Source organism: Schistocerca gregaria, chromosome 1, assembly GCF_023897955.1.
Source record: "Schistocerca gregaria isolate iqSchGreg1 chromosome 1, iqSchGreg1.2, whole genome shotgun sequence".
Taxonomy (NCBI): Eukaryota; Metazoa; Arthropoda; class Insecta; order Orthoptera; family Acrididae; genus Schistocerca; species Schistocerca gregaria.
This window is the reverse complement of record NC_064920.1, coordinates 549,138,148-549,154,132: the sequence shown is the minus strand read 5'-3', so window position 1 is coordinate 549,154,132 and position 15,985 is coordinate 549,138,148. Positions and strand designations below refer to the sequence as shown.

At 41.4% G+C, this 15,985-nt stretch overlaps 1 protein-coding gene across 3 annotated transcripts in view; it reads left to right on the top strand.

The window, feature by feature from the left end:
- The window catches only part of LOC126356011 (cyclin-G-associated kinase), a 250,440-nt gene extending 235,002 nt beyond the window's left edge, over positions 1-15,438 (top strand). For all 3 annotated transcript variants that reach the window (XM_050006662.1, XM_050006670.1, XM_050006677.1), the window contains one exon: positions 14,390-15,438. In XM_050006662.1, the coding sequence (XP_049862619.1) occupies positions 14,390-14,500 (111 nt within the window). In that variant the 3' untranslated portion in view covers positions 14,501-15,438. The remainder of the gene's footprint in view (positions 1-14,389) is intronic.
- Positions 15,439-15,985: the final 547 nt, after the last annotated feature.

Genomic DNA, 15,985 nt, shown 5'->3' with positions numbered 1-15,985 from the left:
TTTAATGTGCTGCTGGGTGACTGGCTCACCCGGGTTTTAGGTAAGAGGTCCGCCAGTCATGATTACCTCCTTGTTTCCCTTCGGTATCTGTTCTTTTCCTTGTGTTTCCTTTCCTTTTTTAGTGTGTTTCTTCTCCTCTTGTTTTGCCTCTGTATGTGAGCATTTGGAACTGCCTCAGGCCTGTGTCTTTTAGCTGTTCTCCTTGTTCGGTGTCCGTCTTCGTCCCTTCACCGCATGTGTTCCTGTTTCTATGCGTTTGGGCGCTGATGACCACGCTGTTTAGTGCCCGTAAACCTCAAACACACACACACACACACACACACACACACACACACACACACACACACACACACACACCAAAATTCATCTATGAAAATGGCTTACACGTCAGTATCGGCACTATCATTGAGACACACAACACACAAATAATAAGTCGAATAAGTAATAACTAAAAAAATAGCTAAAAATATGTAAAACTGTAAAAAGAAAATTCATTTATTATATAAGATTCATTCAAATGAAACCTGGTCATTGTATCTATCTTTGCCTTACACTAAGGTGACACCACATAACTGCGGGTATGGTAGCACCGTGTATTGGTAGAAACACTGACGCGTACACACCATCTGATGTTGCATAGCGCCAGTGTGGTTTCACGCCGAAGAGAAGGTGGTTGCACAATATCATCCACTACAGAACATGCAGGTGAGTAAGCAGGAACAATGAGGAGAGATTAGATTTTTGGCAGCAGAGAGAGTTGGAGGCAGTGAAATATAACGACAGATGAAGACTGTGTACGGTGAGTACATACAGTCTGAGTCTTTAAAGTGTTGTGGAATGGCGCAAATGATTCTTTGATGGTTGCGAGTTGCTGGAAGACGATGCTTGTCCTAGATGGGCTCATCGTGTCATCACACTGGAAAAGCAACATCCAACGTACAGTCCCGACCTTTCACCATGTGACTTCCATGTGTTTGGACCTCTAAAGCAAGCTATTCGCACACATTGATTTGCAGTGAACGACGAAGTGTGTGACTGATCCAGGCCTGGATCTGAAAGCAGCCTACTAGTTTGTTCAAGGATAGAATCGACCGACTAGTGTTGCAACAGGATAAATGTGCCTACAGTTTTTGTGACTATTTTTGAGTATACGTACTGTGTATAACTATATTGCTGAGTTAATAAAACAAAATTGTAAAGGCTTTCATGATCACTTGTTGACAAATTTGGTATTGGCTTCAGTATCGGGTTCTTGGGTGACATTTGTTTTACCTAAAACACAGAAAAAGAAAAATTATAACAGTAGCAAAGATCAATACACATCGGCAACGATAAACAGAGCTGCCTATAACCATACAACATTGCTGGGTTAACTGTCAAAAAAGCTGTCACGAAAATACTGCTGTACAGATAAAGTGATAACCAACCATAATTACTCAAATAATACCAAAGGAATGTATTCAACAAACAAATAAGACAATAACAGAACCACTGATACTGCCTAGATGTCAAAACCATTTACAATAATGCTAGGTATTTAATAATTACCTATAAAATTAGGAATTATGTACCCATTCAGTTAAAATAGGCCTATCATAAAAATAAGAGCACTCAAACTGAGCAGTGTACTTCTAATATAATTGTACAAGTGTTGTAAGACTTGCCTTCTGCTGCCAGTGACGATGGTCATGGGCATGTGAGTTGTGCGCGATAACTTTTGTGTGTGTGTGTGTGTGTGTGTGTGTGTGTGTGTGTGTGTGTGTGTTTTCACAAAGGTCCTGTTGGCTGATAGCTCATTTTGGGCCAGTCTTTTTCTTGTGCTTGTCTGCGACTCAGCAGCTCCTTTGTATGGTGAGTAGAAACTATCCTTTTCATAATTTTGTTGTTGTTGTGGTCTTCAGTCCAGAGACTGATTTGATGCAGCTCTCCATGCTACTGTATCCTGCGCAACCTTATCTCCTAGTAGCTACTGCAATCTACATCCTTCTGAATCTGTTTAGTGTATTCATCTCTTACTCTCCCTCTATGATTTTTACCCTCCCTGCTGCCCTTCAATACTAAATTGGTGATCCCTTGATGCCTCAAAACATGTCCCACCAAGCGATCCCTTCTTCTTGTCAAGTTGTACCACAAATGTCTCTTCTCCCCAATTCTATTCAATACCACCTCATTAGTTATGTCATCTACCCATCTAGACTTCAGCATTATTCTGTAGCACTACATTTCAAAAGCTTCTATTCTCTTCTTGTCCAAACTATTTATCATCCATGTTTCACTTCCATACATGGGTACACTCCATACAAATACATTCAGAAACGACTTCCTGACACTTGAATCTATACTCGATGTTAACAAATTTCTCTTCTTCAGGAACTTTCTTTGCCATTACCAGTCTAGATTTTATATCCTTTCTATTTCGACCATCATCAGTTATTTTGCTCTCCAAAACTCATTTACTACGTTAAGTGTCTCATTTCCTAATCTAATTCCCTCAGCATCACCCAACTTAATTCGAATACATTCCATTATCCTCGTTTTGCTTTTGTTGATGTTCATCTTATACCCTCCTTTCAAGACACTGTCCATTCCGTTCAACTGCTCTTTCAGGTCCTTTGCTGTCTCTGACAGAATTACAATGTCATCAGTGAACCTCAAAGTTTTTATTTCTTCTTCGTGGATTTTAATGCCTACTCCAAAATTTTCTTTTAATTCCTTTACTGCTTGCTCAATATACAGATTGAATAGCATTGGGGAGAGGCTACAACCCTGTCTCACTCACTTCCCAACCGCTGCTTCCTTTTCATGCCCCTCGACTCTTACAACTGCCATCTGGATTCTGTATAAATTGTAAATACCCATTTTCTCCCTGTATTTTACCCCTGCCACCTTCAGAATTTGAAAGAGAGTATTCCAGTCAACCCTGTCAAAAGCTTTCTCTAAGTCTACAAATGCTAGAAACTTAGTTTGCCTTTCCTTAATCAATTTTCTAAGGTAAGTACTAGGATCAGTATTGCCTCACATGTTCCAACATTTCTACGGAATCCAAACTGATCTTCCCCGAGGTCAGCTTCTTCTAGTTTTTCCATCCATCTGTAAAGAATTCACGTTAGTATCTTGCAGCCGTGACTTATTAAACATCTGTCCACACCTGCTCTCTTTGGAATTGGAATTATTATATTCTTCTTGAAGCCTGAGGGTATTCCGGCGGTCTCATACATCTTGCTCATCAGATGTTAGAGTTCCCGGGGCCTTGTTTCGACTCAGGTCTTTCAGTGCTCAGTCAAACTCTTCACGCAGTATCATATCTCCAATCTCATCTTCATCTACATTCTCTTCCATTTCCATAATATTGTCCTCAAGTACATCGCCCTTGTATAGACCCTCTATATACATCCTTCCACCTTTCTGCTTTGCCCTCTTTGCTTAGAACTGGGTTTGCATCTGAGCTCTTGATATTCATTCTTCAAAGGTATCTTTAATTTTCCTGTAGGCATTATCTAGCTTACCCCTCTCTGCATCCTTACACTCGTCCTCTAGCCATCCCTGCTCAGCCATTTTGCACTTGCTGTAGCGCATGGTTTTCAGTTTTCTGCAGCTAAGACCTGCGTTATGCATTTCTGCCGGCGACGCACTGTTCACCCGGAGCCGCGGCTTTATCTTGACGGCGAGCTTCTTAAAATGGTGGAGTCGCATAGGTTTTTGGGGATGGTTTTTGATGCCCGGTTGACTTGGCTGCCTCATATTCGGCAGCTTAAACAGGCGTGTTGGCGGCATCTAAATGCTATGCGATGCCTGAGCCACACCAGGTGGGGCGCCGACCGATCTACTCTCCTACGGCTTTACCAGGTGTTAATCCAGTCCCATCTGGACTACGGGAGTCTGGCTTATGACTCAGCATCCCCATCTGCGTTGCGGGTGCTGGACCCAATCCTCCACAGCGGGATACGCCTTGCCACTGGTGCCTTCCGAACCAGCCCTGTGGACAGCATACTTGTGGAGGCAGGTGTCCCTCCACTGCGGTTACGACGCCAACAATTACTGGCTGCTTATGCTGCCCATGTTTTTAGCTTGCCCGGGCATCCAAATTATTGTGTCCTCTTCCCGCAGTCAGTCGTTCATCTGCCAGAACGTCGGCCCCGGTTGGGTTGTCCGATTGCCGTACGTGTCAAACAGCTCCTTTCCTGGCTTGGGTGTTTCCCTGTTCCACCTCCTATCCGGGCCCCTCTGCGTACACCCCTGTGGTGTGTGCCTCGCCCTTGCCTTCGGCTTGACTTGGCACATGGCCCGAAGGGCTCAGTCCCTCCGGAGGCCTTCCGACGCCGCTTTTATTCCATCCTGGCCACGTATCAGGGCTCTGGCATTGTCTACACCAACGGTTCGATGGTTGCTGGTCTAGTCGGTTATGCACTAACTCTAGGGGACCATTCTGAACAATGTTCGTTGCCGGCTGGCTGCAGTGTTTACACTGCTGAGCTGGTCGCCATCTTTCGTGCCCTAGAGTATACCCGCTCCTGCTCAGGTGAGTCCTTCGTTATCTGTAGCGATTCCTTGAGTGGTTTACGAGCTCATGACCAGTGTTTCCCTCGTTCTCGTCTGGTGATGGCTATCCAGGAGTCCCTGCATACTCTCGCCCGTAGCGGCAGGTCTGTGATCTTTGTTTGGACCCCAGGCCATGTTGGTATACCCGGCAATGAAACTGTTGACCGCCTGGCGAAAGAGGCCACCAGTGCGCCATCTCTGGAGATTGGCCTCCTGGCGGCTGATTTGCGGGCAGTCTTACGCCGCAAAGTTCTCTCATTTTGGGATGCTGAATGGCGCGGTCTGACCACCCATAACAAACTCCGTGCCGTCAAGGACACGACGACTGTGTGGCGGTCATCCATGCGAGCCAACCGCAGGGACTCAGTCGTCCTTTGTCGGCTCCGCATTGGCCACATCCGACTCACGCACAGTTATTTACTGTGTCGTGAGGATCCCCCTCTTTGTCGTTGTGGGGCGTCCTTGACGGTGGTCCATATTCTGTCGGAGTGCGCCCTTTTAGCCGTGCTCAGGCAGACTTTTGCAATGCCTGACACGCTCTCTGCTCTTTTATCAGATGACTCTGCCATGGTGGACTTGGTTTTGTGTTTTATTCGGGCAGGGGGTTTTTATCGTTTAATCTGAGTTTTTTAGTGTTGATTCTGGCTTTTAGTCTCTGATTTTAAACTGAGTTTTTAAAGTGTTCTTGGTAGTTGGCTTTTCCTCTTTTTCTCTACGGTCGGCCAACCACCGTCACACTGTGCGTTTTAATTTGTTTTGTCTGGTCTCTGTCAGAGTATTTCATATCCTGTTTCATCTGCTGTCTTTCCTGTTGTTCGTTTTTTATTCTCTTCGGGTGGTTTTAGTTTCTATGGAACAAGGGACCGATGACCATAGTAGTCTGGTCCCTTTAATCCCACAAACCAACCAACCGTGTTCACTATTGCCATAATCTCGGAGATGTTTTTACTTGCCGCCATTCTCTGTGTCACTTACCATTATTTTTCCGCAACATACGGACAGTGGCACTTACCATTAAGCTCGGCCCTGACGTCTGTTGAGTGAATTTAGAACTACTAGTAAGTTTACTGTGTTGTGCATCCCACAGGTGGTGTCATTAGCCATCTACTGCAAAATACACAGCGATGGCACTTACCATTGTGTTCCACCGAGCAGCTCATTTCTGTGATGGTTAATGAGAGCTCTTTGGATCATGATGTGGGCCCACTCTTTAGGTTATTTCAATATTCTGTGTGACTCATTGTTGCCCATTCTTCTATATTTTCATGATGAATATGATGTGGACACTGTCATCTTCCAATGTGACAAGAGCGATGTTCCCAATTTGACGAATACTTTGTTTTTATATATGCAGTAAACACATGCTGTTCTATATACACATATTTATCTTTCTGTGTTTGGCAACCTAGTCAGGTAGTAAAAACAATGTGGTTCGAGGTGTTGATTTGTAATCTACAGTGACTTACAAATCTGTTTCCATACCACACATTTGGTGTGAGTAACAGGACTTCTGTACCACAGCTGAAGGTTACAAATACATTTGTGTGCTCACGGAAAGTTACAGTATTAATACGCAGGGTATTGTGAATAAAAACAAAAGGCAACAATAAAATTACAAGAAAAGCCCAGTTACACTGCAAACTTGTTCTCAGCTCTTGTGATTTTCAAGGGCAACACATGCCCTGTATGAAGGTTGAGCTTGGTCCTCAGATGGTGGTGCACTGCCTGCAGTAGTTCAACACAGTCTAGCACATGATTTGTAATCGGAAAATTCTGTATTGCAGTATAAAGGTTATGAAACTTCTATTCTGATAATGACAAGTAAGTAACCTATTTCAGTCATGACAGGACACTGTTTAAATCTTCCAGTTCAGTTGGTTGCAGTCATATTGTTCTCTGACCAATGCAGATCTTAGATCTTAATTTAAAATATTGTTTTGTAGCAGAATAGGCAAATAAGAAAGTTTACAAAAAGCGCATTAACAAAAAGTTGAATTTGTTGAATTATTTATATTGTTGCTCTCCAAGAGGGAAAAGAAATGCAGCAAGGTGTTAAGAGACTGAAAAAAAAGTCTAAAATATTTAACCAAAATTTCTCAATATAGCTTCCTCATGAAAGATCCTCTACAGGCCATGCTGATACACTATTGATGTAATCTATTATTGTTAACAACCAGGGGGTGATATGGAATTCCTCTCTTGTTCTGTTTTCACAAATGTTAATTTCTGTATTCTGTCCTCCTTTGTGTCCATCTGGCTTTGATCATGTATTTGAGTCAGTGGTTTTTCCCCTTTATTTGATATCTTCATTATATCATGATTACTTCACTGGTATCAGGAGAAGTTAAGAGAAAAAGCTCATAATGCATAAAAATAAAGGAAAGCCAACCACTTACTTGTTGTGGATAGGTATGTGCCTCATAGACACACATAACAGAAAGCAGGATTCTCACCAGTTTTCAAGCTCTTTCTCTTTTCCTAGCAAAACACACACCTACACTCCTGCAGCCACAGCAGGACATTATCATCAGTTAATGAGAACTGTTATCAGGCTGATGGAGGTGGGAACAAGGTAGCAAAGTATGGTGTAAGACAGGTCTTCCACCAGATGAATCAGTGGCTGCACGAGTCGAAAGAAGTTCAGAGAGTAGAGCATATAAGAGAGAGAGACAGGGAGGAGGAGTGGGGAGTGTAGAGGAGGAGTAGGGGGGGGGGGGGGGGAGGATTGAAATGCTCTTGTATACTCAATACTCTTTTATGCTCAATCCTTTGATTTCCTATTGTCTTCCCATGTAGCTGCTGAATCTTAAGTCAAAAGACCTGCCTCACACTACTACCTCTTTACCTCATGCATGGTTCTCTACCCTCTCCCCACCTTCATCAGCCCAGCCAACTGCTCTCTATAAAAAGTATCAGTCTCACTGCAGCCACACTAGTGTAATTTTGGGTGTCTGTGTGGTTGTGAATACTGTTTTCCGTTACATGTGTGTTGGTGTCACATCAGTCAACTACAGATGAGTGGTTACCTTCCTCCTCTTTTACTTCTTGTTCCATCCATGAATTTCCATTACAGTTGTGCATTGCTGATTCAGCTCTCTTCAATCCCATATTCTTTTACCATTGTTTTTACTTACCCACCTAGATAGATGTGCATGTTAAGGTGCCATTTTGGGAGCAGTGTTTGCTAGCACCAGATCGAATCTGCCAGGTAGATCAATGATAAAGACTGGTGTGCCAGCTAGTCTGGATGTGGGTTTTAGATGGTTTCCCATACCCCACTAGGTGAGTACTGGGCTGGTATCTAAGTACCACCTCAGTTACAAGATTCACAAACATTTAGAAAACTTCCACTCAGTTTCATGTGAATAACACTACACATGTAGACATTTGGGATATACCCATTATATGGCAACAGGAAGGGTTGGCCACTCCTTAAATTAGCCGTGCCAAATTTGTTGATAAACTGTGCAGACCCTGTGCTGATGCAAGCCAAAAATACAGTACAAGAAAAAGAAGACTGTCTCATTTACTTACCTACAACTCATTAGTTAATTCTTTATTCCTTATATGCCTATACTTTTTTCTCCTCCTCCTATATAGTACCTGCCTTCAAAACACACACCGTCCACCGTCTTGAGTGCTCACTACTGTAATGGCCCACATGCTGATAAGTACTGTATTACAACTCCTTGCTCTCAAGGTAGTGGCCCCTTTCCAAACATTAAATTCAAGTACTTTTTTATAACACATTCTCCATTACCGACGCATGCTGTCTAGCTTGGCTGTTGGCTTATCATTTACTTACCTATTTATGATCACATTGTACAATTGCACATGTTTACTTAGTGTCATGCATGTCAATTTCTGACCAAACATAATTATTTATGAGTATGCTTACTACTTAAAGCTGATTCAAAACATTGTCTGACTTTTCTACATAGCACTCTATATACAGGGTGATCCATTCTTCGTGACCGGGCCAAATAACTCAGGAAATAAGTGTCAAACAATAAAACTACAAAGAACGAAACTTGTCTATCTTGAAGGGGGAAACCAAATGGCGCTATGGTTGGCCCAACAGATGGCGCTGCCATAGGTCAAAAGGATATCAACTGCATTTTTTTAAATAGGAACCCCCATTTTTAATTACATATTTGTGTAGTACGTAGAGAAATATGAATGTTTTAGCTAGACCACTTTTTTCGCTTTGTGATATATGACGCTGTAATAGTTACAAACATATGGCTCACAATTTTAGATGAACAGTTGGTAACAGGTAGGTTTTTTAAATTAAAATACAGAACGTTGGTACGTTTGAACATTTTATTTCGGTGTAACGACATTCCTCTCCACACCTTCTGTAATGTTTGCACATGCATTGACAATGTGCTGATACATGTTGTCAGGCATTGTCGGTGGATCACAATAGCAAATATCCTTCAACTTTCCCCACAGAAAGAAGTCCGGGAACGTCAAATCCAGTGAATGTGCGGGCCATGGTATGATGCTTTGATGACCAATCCACCTGTCATGAAATGTGCTATTCAATAGCGCTTCAACCGCATGCGAGCTATGTGCTGGACATCCATCACGTTGGAAGCACATTGCCATTCTGTCATGCAGTGAAACATGTTGTAGTAACATCGGTAGAACATTACGTAGGAAATCAGCATACATTGCACCATTTAGATTGCCATCGATAAAATGGGGGCCAAGTATCCTTCCTCCCATAATGCTGCACCATACATTAACCCACCAAGGTCGCTGATGTTCCACTTGTTGCAGCCATTGTGGATTTTCCGTTGCCCAATACTACATATTATGCCAGTTTACGTGACCGCTGTTGGTGAATCACGCTTCGTCGCTAAATAGAACGCGTGCAAAAAAGATTTCATCTTCCCGTAATTTCTCTTGTGCCCAGTGGCAGAACTTTACACGACATTCAGAGTTGTCACCATGCAATTTCTGGTGCATAGAAATATGGTACGGGTGCAATCGATGTTGATGTAGCATTCTCAACACCGACCTATTTGAGATTCCCGATTCTCGCGCAATTTGTCTGCTACTGATGTGTGGATTAGACACAACAGCAGCTAAAACACCTACTTGGGCATCATCATTTGTAGCAGGTCATGTTTGATGTTTCACATGTGACTGAACCATTCCTGTTTTCTTAAATAACATAATTATCCGGCGAACAGTCCGGACACTTGGATGACATCGTCCAGGATACCGAGCAGCATACATAGCACACATCCGTTGGACATCAACACGATATCGACCTTTTCCGCAGTTGGTAAATGATCCATTTTAACACAGGTAATGTATTATGAAGCAAATGCCGTCCACACTGGCGTGATACCACTTTCTTATACGTTTGTGACTATTACAGCGCCATTTATCACAAAGCAAAAAAAGTGGTCCAACTAAAACATTCATGTTTCTTTACATACTACACGAATATGTAATTAAAAAAATGGGGGGTTCCTATTTTAAAAAATGCAGTTGATATCCATTCGACCTATGGCAGCGCCATCTATCGGGCCAACCACAGTGCCATCTGGTTTCCCCCGTCAAGCTAGATGAGTTTCGTTTGATGCTTATTTCGTGACATGTTTGGCCCAGTCACAATCAATGGACCATCCTTTAGCATGTACCATTGATTTCCATTATAACATTTAAACCAAAAGTCTTTACTTTCTTCTTTTCAATTTTTTCTGCCCCTCTCTCTCTCTCTCTCTCTCTCTCTCTCTCTCTCTCTCTCTCTCTCTCTCTCTCTCTCTCTTTCCCCCCTTCAGTCACTTCTTTTGTCTCTCGACCATCCAAACTTGAATCCCTGCTCATTCTAGCTGCACCAGTACTGGAAACTCTTGTATGTCCAACCAGAATTCAGTCACATACCTCTTGCTGAAATATTGTTGGCAGATGATATCCTTCATGGTGCGCTTACCATTACAATTGGCATCTCAGGCTGTCACACATTGTAAGAACCTCCACATTTTCCAGTTTCCTCAGTACCTCATCCTCATTGAGTGTCTGGTCCTGTTGTTGTTGTTGTCGTCTTCAGTCCTGAGGCTGGTTTGATGCAGCTCTCCATGCTACTCTATCCTGTGCAAGCTTCTTCATCTTCCAGTACCAGCCACAACCTACATCCCTCTGAATCTGCTTAGTGTATTCATCTCTTGGTCTCCCTCTACGATTTTTACCCTCCACGCTGCCCTCCAGTACTAAATTGGTGATCCCTTGATGCATCAGAACATGTCCTACCAACCGATCCCTTCTTCTAGTCAAGTTCGAAAGCTTCTATTCTCTTCTTGTCTAAACTATTTATCGTCCACGTTTCAGTTTCATACATGGCTGCACTCCATACAAATACTTTTAGAAACGACTTCCTAAACTTAAATCAATACTCGATATTAACAAATTTCTCTTCTTCAGAAACACTTTCCTTGCCATTGCCACTCTATATTTTATATCTTCTCTACTTCGACCATCATCAGTTATTTGGCTCCCCAAATAGCAAAACTCCTTTACTACTTTAAGTGTCTCATTTCCTAATCTAATTCCCTTAGCATAACCCTACTTAATTCGACTACATTCCATTATCCTCATTTTGCTTTTGTTGATGTTCATCTTATACCCTCCTTTCAAGACACTGTCCATTCCGTTCAACTGCACTACCAAGTCCTTTGCTGTCTCTGACAGAATTACAATGTCATCAGCGAACTTCAAAGATTTTATTTCTTCTCCATTGATTTTAATACCTACTCCGAACTTTTCTATCGTTTCCTTTACTGCTTGCTCACTATACAGATTAAATAGCATCGGGGAGAGGCTACAACACTGTCTCACTCACTTCCCAACCACTGCTTCCCTTTCATGTCCCTCGACTCTTATAATACTGGTCCTGTATAATCATGTAATCCAAGATCAAAACATACTTGACAGCCCCTACTCCGTTTACCCTGTGACCTCCACTTCCTGAATGCCATCTCTTCAACAGAAATTTTTGCCCTTCAGCAGTTTGAACTGCATTCCCAGCACCTTCTGAGGAGGTTGTACTCGCCATCTCCTGTCTTATGCATATATGGGATAGCCAAGAAAGAGCCTACCACTCTAATGCACCCCCACTATTCAGTCAACCTCTCATAGCTCACCTACCATGCCTTGCTGATTTACTCCACTTTCCACATCCCCAGAAATTACTTCCATCCTCCATGAAACACACTCCTCTTGAACACTGGTCATGTAAAGCTATTGTCAACCTCTCTCCCGTAACCCTGATCCCTACACAAGTCTAAGTATTTTCTAATGGCCTCACCTTAGCCCCAAACCTAAATTCAGCCATGCTGGTCTTGTGGAGGCTCTTTACACCTTTACTCTTTCTCTGCAGTGGAAACAGTTCTTTGTCTCATACCCCAGTGACAATAGCCAACAGCTATTCCACACAGAAAACAGTTTCAGCCTCCATTTCCTCTCCTACTAAGCTTTCAGGAATTCTTTACTTCTAAACTAACATCACTTTCCTTCTCTAAATCCCTCCCCATTGAGTACAGCATCACTCATAGACCTCAAAATCAATCCAGATCTTATCGCCCATACTACAGATGAAAGGCTCCACCATAGTTACTAATTAGTTCCATCAACTTTTTGACACCTCTGCTTACAAACACTATGACCATGATCCCATGCCAGAAGTCCAACATGATCTCCAGCAGCTCCCGTGAAGGCCTTGGGTCCTTCCCAAAACCTGGCATTGAATCTATCTCCCTCCTCACTCCAGCAACCCCTCACACTCCTATCTTTTATCTGTCCCCAAACCCTTCATGTTCTCCCTACTGTGGCTTAGTACAATGCCTCCACGGAATGTACCTCCAGCATTGTTAACCCACACCCCCAAACTATTGTCTATAACTTTCCTTCCTACATTCAGGACACTTCTCATTTCCTTCACCACCCTCTGACAGCACCACCACCACCACCACCACCACCACACTCCTTGTTTGTCACTGCAGATTCAGCATCCTTATACATAAACATTCCCATGCCAATGGCCTTGCAGCCATGGAACACTACTTGTCCCAATGCCCTTGTGATATCAAACCAACCACATTGTTCGTAATCCTCAAAGCCAACCACATACTGACCCTCAATTGTTTCACTTTTGAAAGCCAAATCCAGGTACTACCATTGGTACTCCCATGGTACCATCTCATGGCAACTTATTTATAGGCCATTTGGTGGTATCCTTCTTATCCAGTAAAGACCTAAAACTTCTTGTCTGGTTCAGATTCGATGAGATGTCATGATCCAGGCTCATGACGAGGACTCTTTTTTTTCTTTCCTTCATAGCATCAACACCTACTCCCAAATACATTTTACCTGGTTCTTCTAGACCCCACCTCTTAGATGGCTCATTCCATTCATATTAAGAGCGCCAAAAGCTCACAGCACCTCCACTTTGACAGCTGTCACCCATCCCATGTCAAGAAGTCTATTCCTACAGCCTCACCACCTATGGACAGTGAACCTGCAGTGGAAAGCAGAAGTTGTCAAAATACCTTAATAACTTTACCAGATCTTTTATTGACACACGATATCCTTTACACCTCATCTTGTGCTCTCTCTTCCTGACCCCAATAAACCTGTTATCCAGCTATTGACTAGCACTTCTCTGATCACCCAGTATCAGCCTGGCCTTGAAAAACTCAACGACATATTTCATCAGGGCTTAAGCTACCTAAGGTGTGGAGTACCCTATGCAAGATCCTACAAACATCACCCAAAGCAGTGCTCCGCTGCCCACCCAACCTACAGAATGTCCTTGGCCATCCCTGTTCCACTACTCTACCCCATGGGATATTCTCTTGTAGACGGCCCAGATGCAAGAATTACCCATACAACCACTCTCTATTCATGTTACTGGCCAACAAACTGTGGCAAATTGCAGACTCCCTACCCCCCCCCCCCCCCCCCCCCAAGTCCATCAGCTCAGGCAAGTTCTCTGTTATCAGTAATTGGTCTCGCCCTCACCGAGGGGATTGTGCATTAGCATATCTGTGTACTTGTGTGTGTGTGTGTGGGGGGGGGGGGGGGGGGGGTTATCGTAGATCTGGAGCTGTCAAAAGCTAAAAAGCTAGGGTGAATACTGTTTTCAGTTGTGTGTTTCTGTATTCCACGCATGTCAACTACAGGTTTATTTTACATATTATTCCATCAATGAATTTCAATTATTGTTATAGATAAATGCCATGGATTTAAAAAATCTTGATACACACCTTGTGGACTTACTATTTGCACCTGCTTCTTTTAATTTTACTAACATATAATATATTGTCAGTGAACTTGTGTCAAAGGAGTATAAATTCCAAGCCTTCAGCAGTACTTTCCATTGGCTTCATGAGAGAAATTAATTTACTGAAGAAGATAGGAATGCACAGGTTTATTATACAGTATCGTTGTTCTCTCTGATACCAGTAGTGATAAGCTCCCTTCTAATCACTAGTTCCGAACAATGACATGCAGTCTCTTGATATCAAACACCCACTTCCACACTTCACCAAGTGAATAATTTGTACCTTTATTAGAGCTATCAAGAAGCATTGTAACTACAAAGATAGCAGTGGGCATCCCTACATCATTTATATTTGTGGATACCCGTCATTTCTTTGACGCTCAATAGCTTTCCTGATGAAAACTATGGAAAATGATTGGAATTTTAAACAACTTTTCGCAAGCTCACCAAAAATCATTTTATTTAGGAAATGTGAGTACTTTGTTGTTATTGTTGTACATCTTACTAAAGAAAAACATTTGTTAACAGAAATGTTTGTTATTTACATTTTCATAGCAAACTGGAACACCAAATGAGAAGATTGCTAAGCTAATATTTATGGAACTGAATAATGCTTGGAGTGAATTTGAAAATGATGCAAGTCAGCAGCACATGTTTGCAAACTGAACGGCTATCTTCCAAGAGGCAAAAAGAGTCAAAACTGTGCCGATAAAGAGTGCAATAATAACTACTTAAAAGGATGGCTGCATCCTTTCTTTTCCTGTTGTGTATGAATCTGCCATGCTTTTATATAATTGTTTTAAGTCACTGTTATTTTGTCTTGTAGTTTCATTGTAGTTGACTCCCAAACTAAAATTTTTGCCCATTTTGCTGTGATGTGATATGTCCCATATTTTGATCCTATAAAATACTTATCAGAGGTTAGCAAACTTTAATAAATTATTTTTGAGAGAAGCGTATACATAAGTTAAGGTAATCTTTACCTTGCATAATACACCATTTTAAATTGATATTGGGATATATATTTGTTGTTAAATTATATATTTATTCTTAATAATGAATGAATGACAAACGTTAGGCACAAATGTGCTCACAGATATTAAAAACAAACATTCCCCTGTGTAATTAACTGAAATGTACTTGTATATTTGAGCAGAATGTACCGTGTAAGACTAAAAAGTAATAGTAGTAACCAGGTGCTGAAATGGCAGTCATAGGTTCAGAAATGTGGCAACAGGTCATAAAATTAAAGTGAAGCTTTGAGTAACTTGCCATTGGAACAGTTAGAACAGTATTAATTGTTATGCTCCCCCACTATTTTTGTGCATGTGTGCCTGTAAAGTCCTCTCATTGTTGGGATTTTCAAATTCCACATTGTTGCACATGTGAAAAGTAATTAGTTTCACAATTTTTATTGTTGAATTTCAGACTCTTGCTGCTAATACGTACGGTTTGAATTTCCAAAATGATTTTGGAATAGTTGGTTGTACTGCTGTGCAATAAACATTTTTAAGAGCTACATTTTGTTTATGTGCTAGTCTAAACTATTTCAGTAGTACGGGTTTGACCGGAAGCTTCAGATATAAATTTTAACAATAAATCAAACTATTATTACATATTTTGGTTGAAAAAAATCTGGAAACTGAACATAAATTTCGTTTTGCTATCCATTAAATTGTATATTATAAATGTTTAAGGAAATGGTTTGCTGTTTATTTGTGAAGCAGATCTAAAACTGAAAGTCTGACAATATGTAAATTAAATCCACTGACTACTGGGCTAAGTATAATACTCATTAAAATTTGTATCAGCAGTTGATGGTAAAAAGATTGTTTCTTTGTAAAATACTTTCATGTTTCTACACCTCCAAGATTGTATACATCATAATATATTTTAAAAATGTATAAAGTAATGATTTACAGGCTTATATTAAGCCCGTCCTATGTATCACAGTAGCCTAAGTTGTTTACTGTTTTATGTAAATATTGTATTTATTGCTACACTGTTGTCCATAATGTGTCAATTTTATTTTATAGATTGTTTTAATTAATTTTGTAGGCCTGCTCTTGTAGCACAGCAGTGAAAACAATAAATGATTACAATGCTAATGTGCTGGAAACATAGTTTTTTATTTATTCAGATATCCTTTGT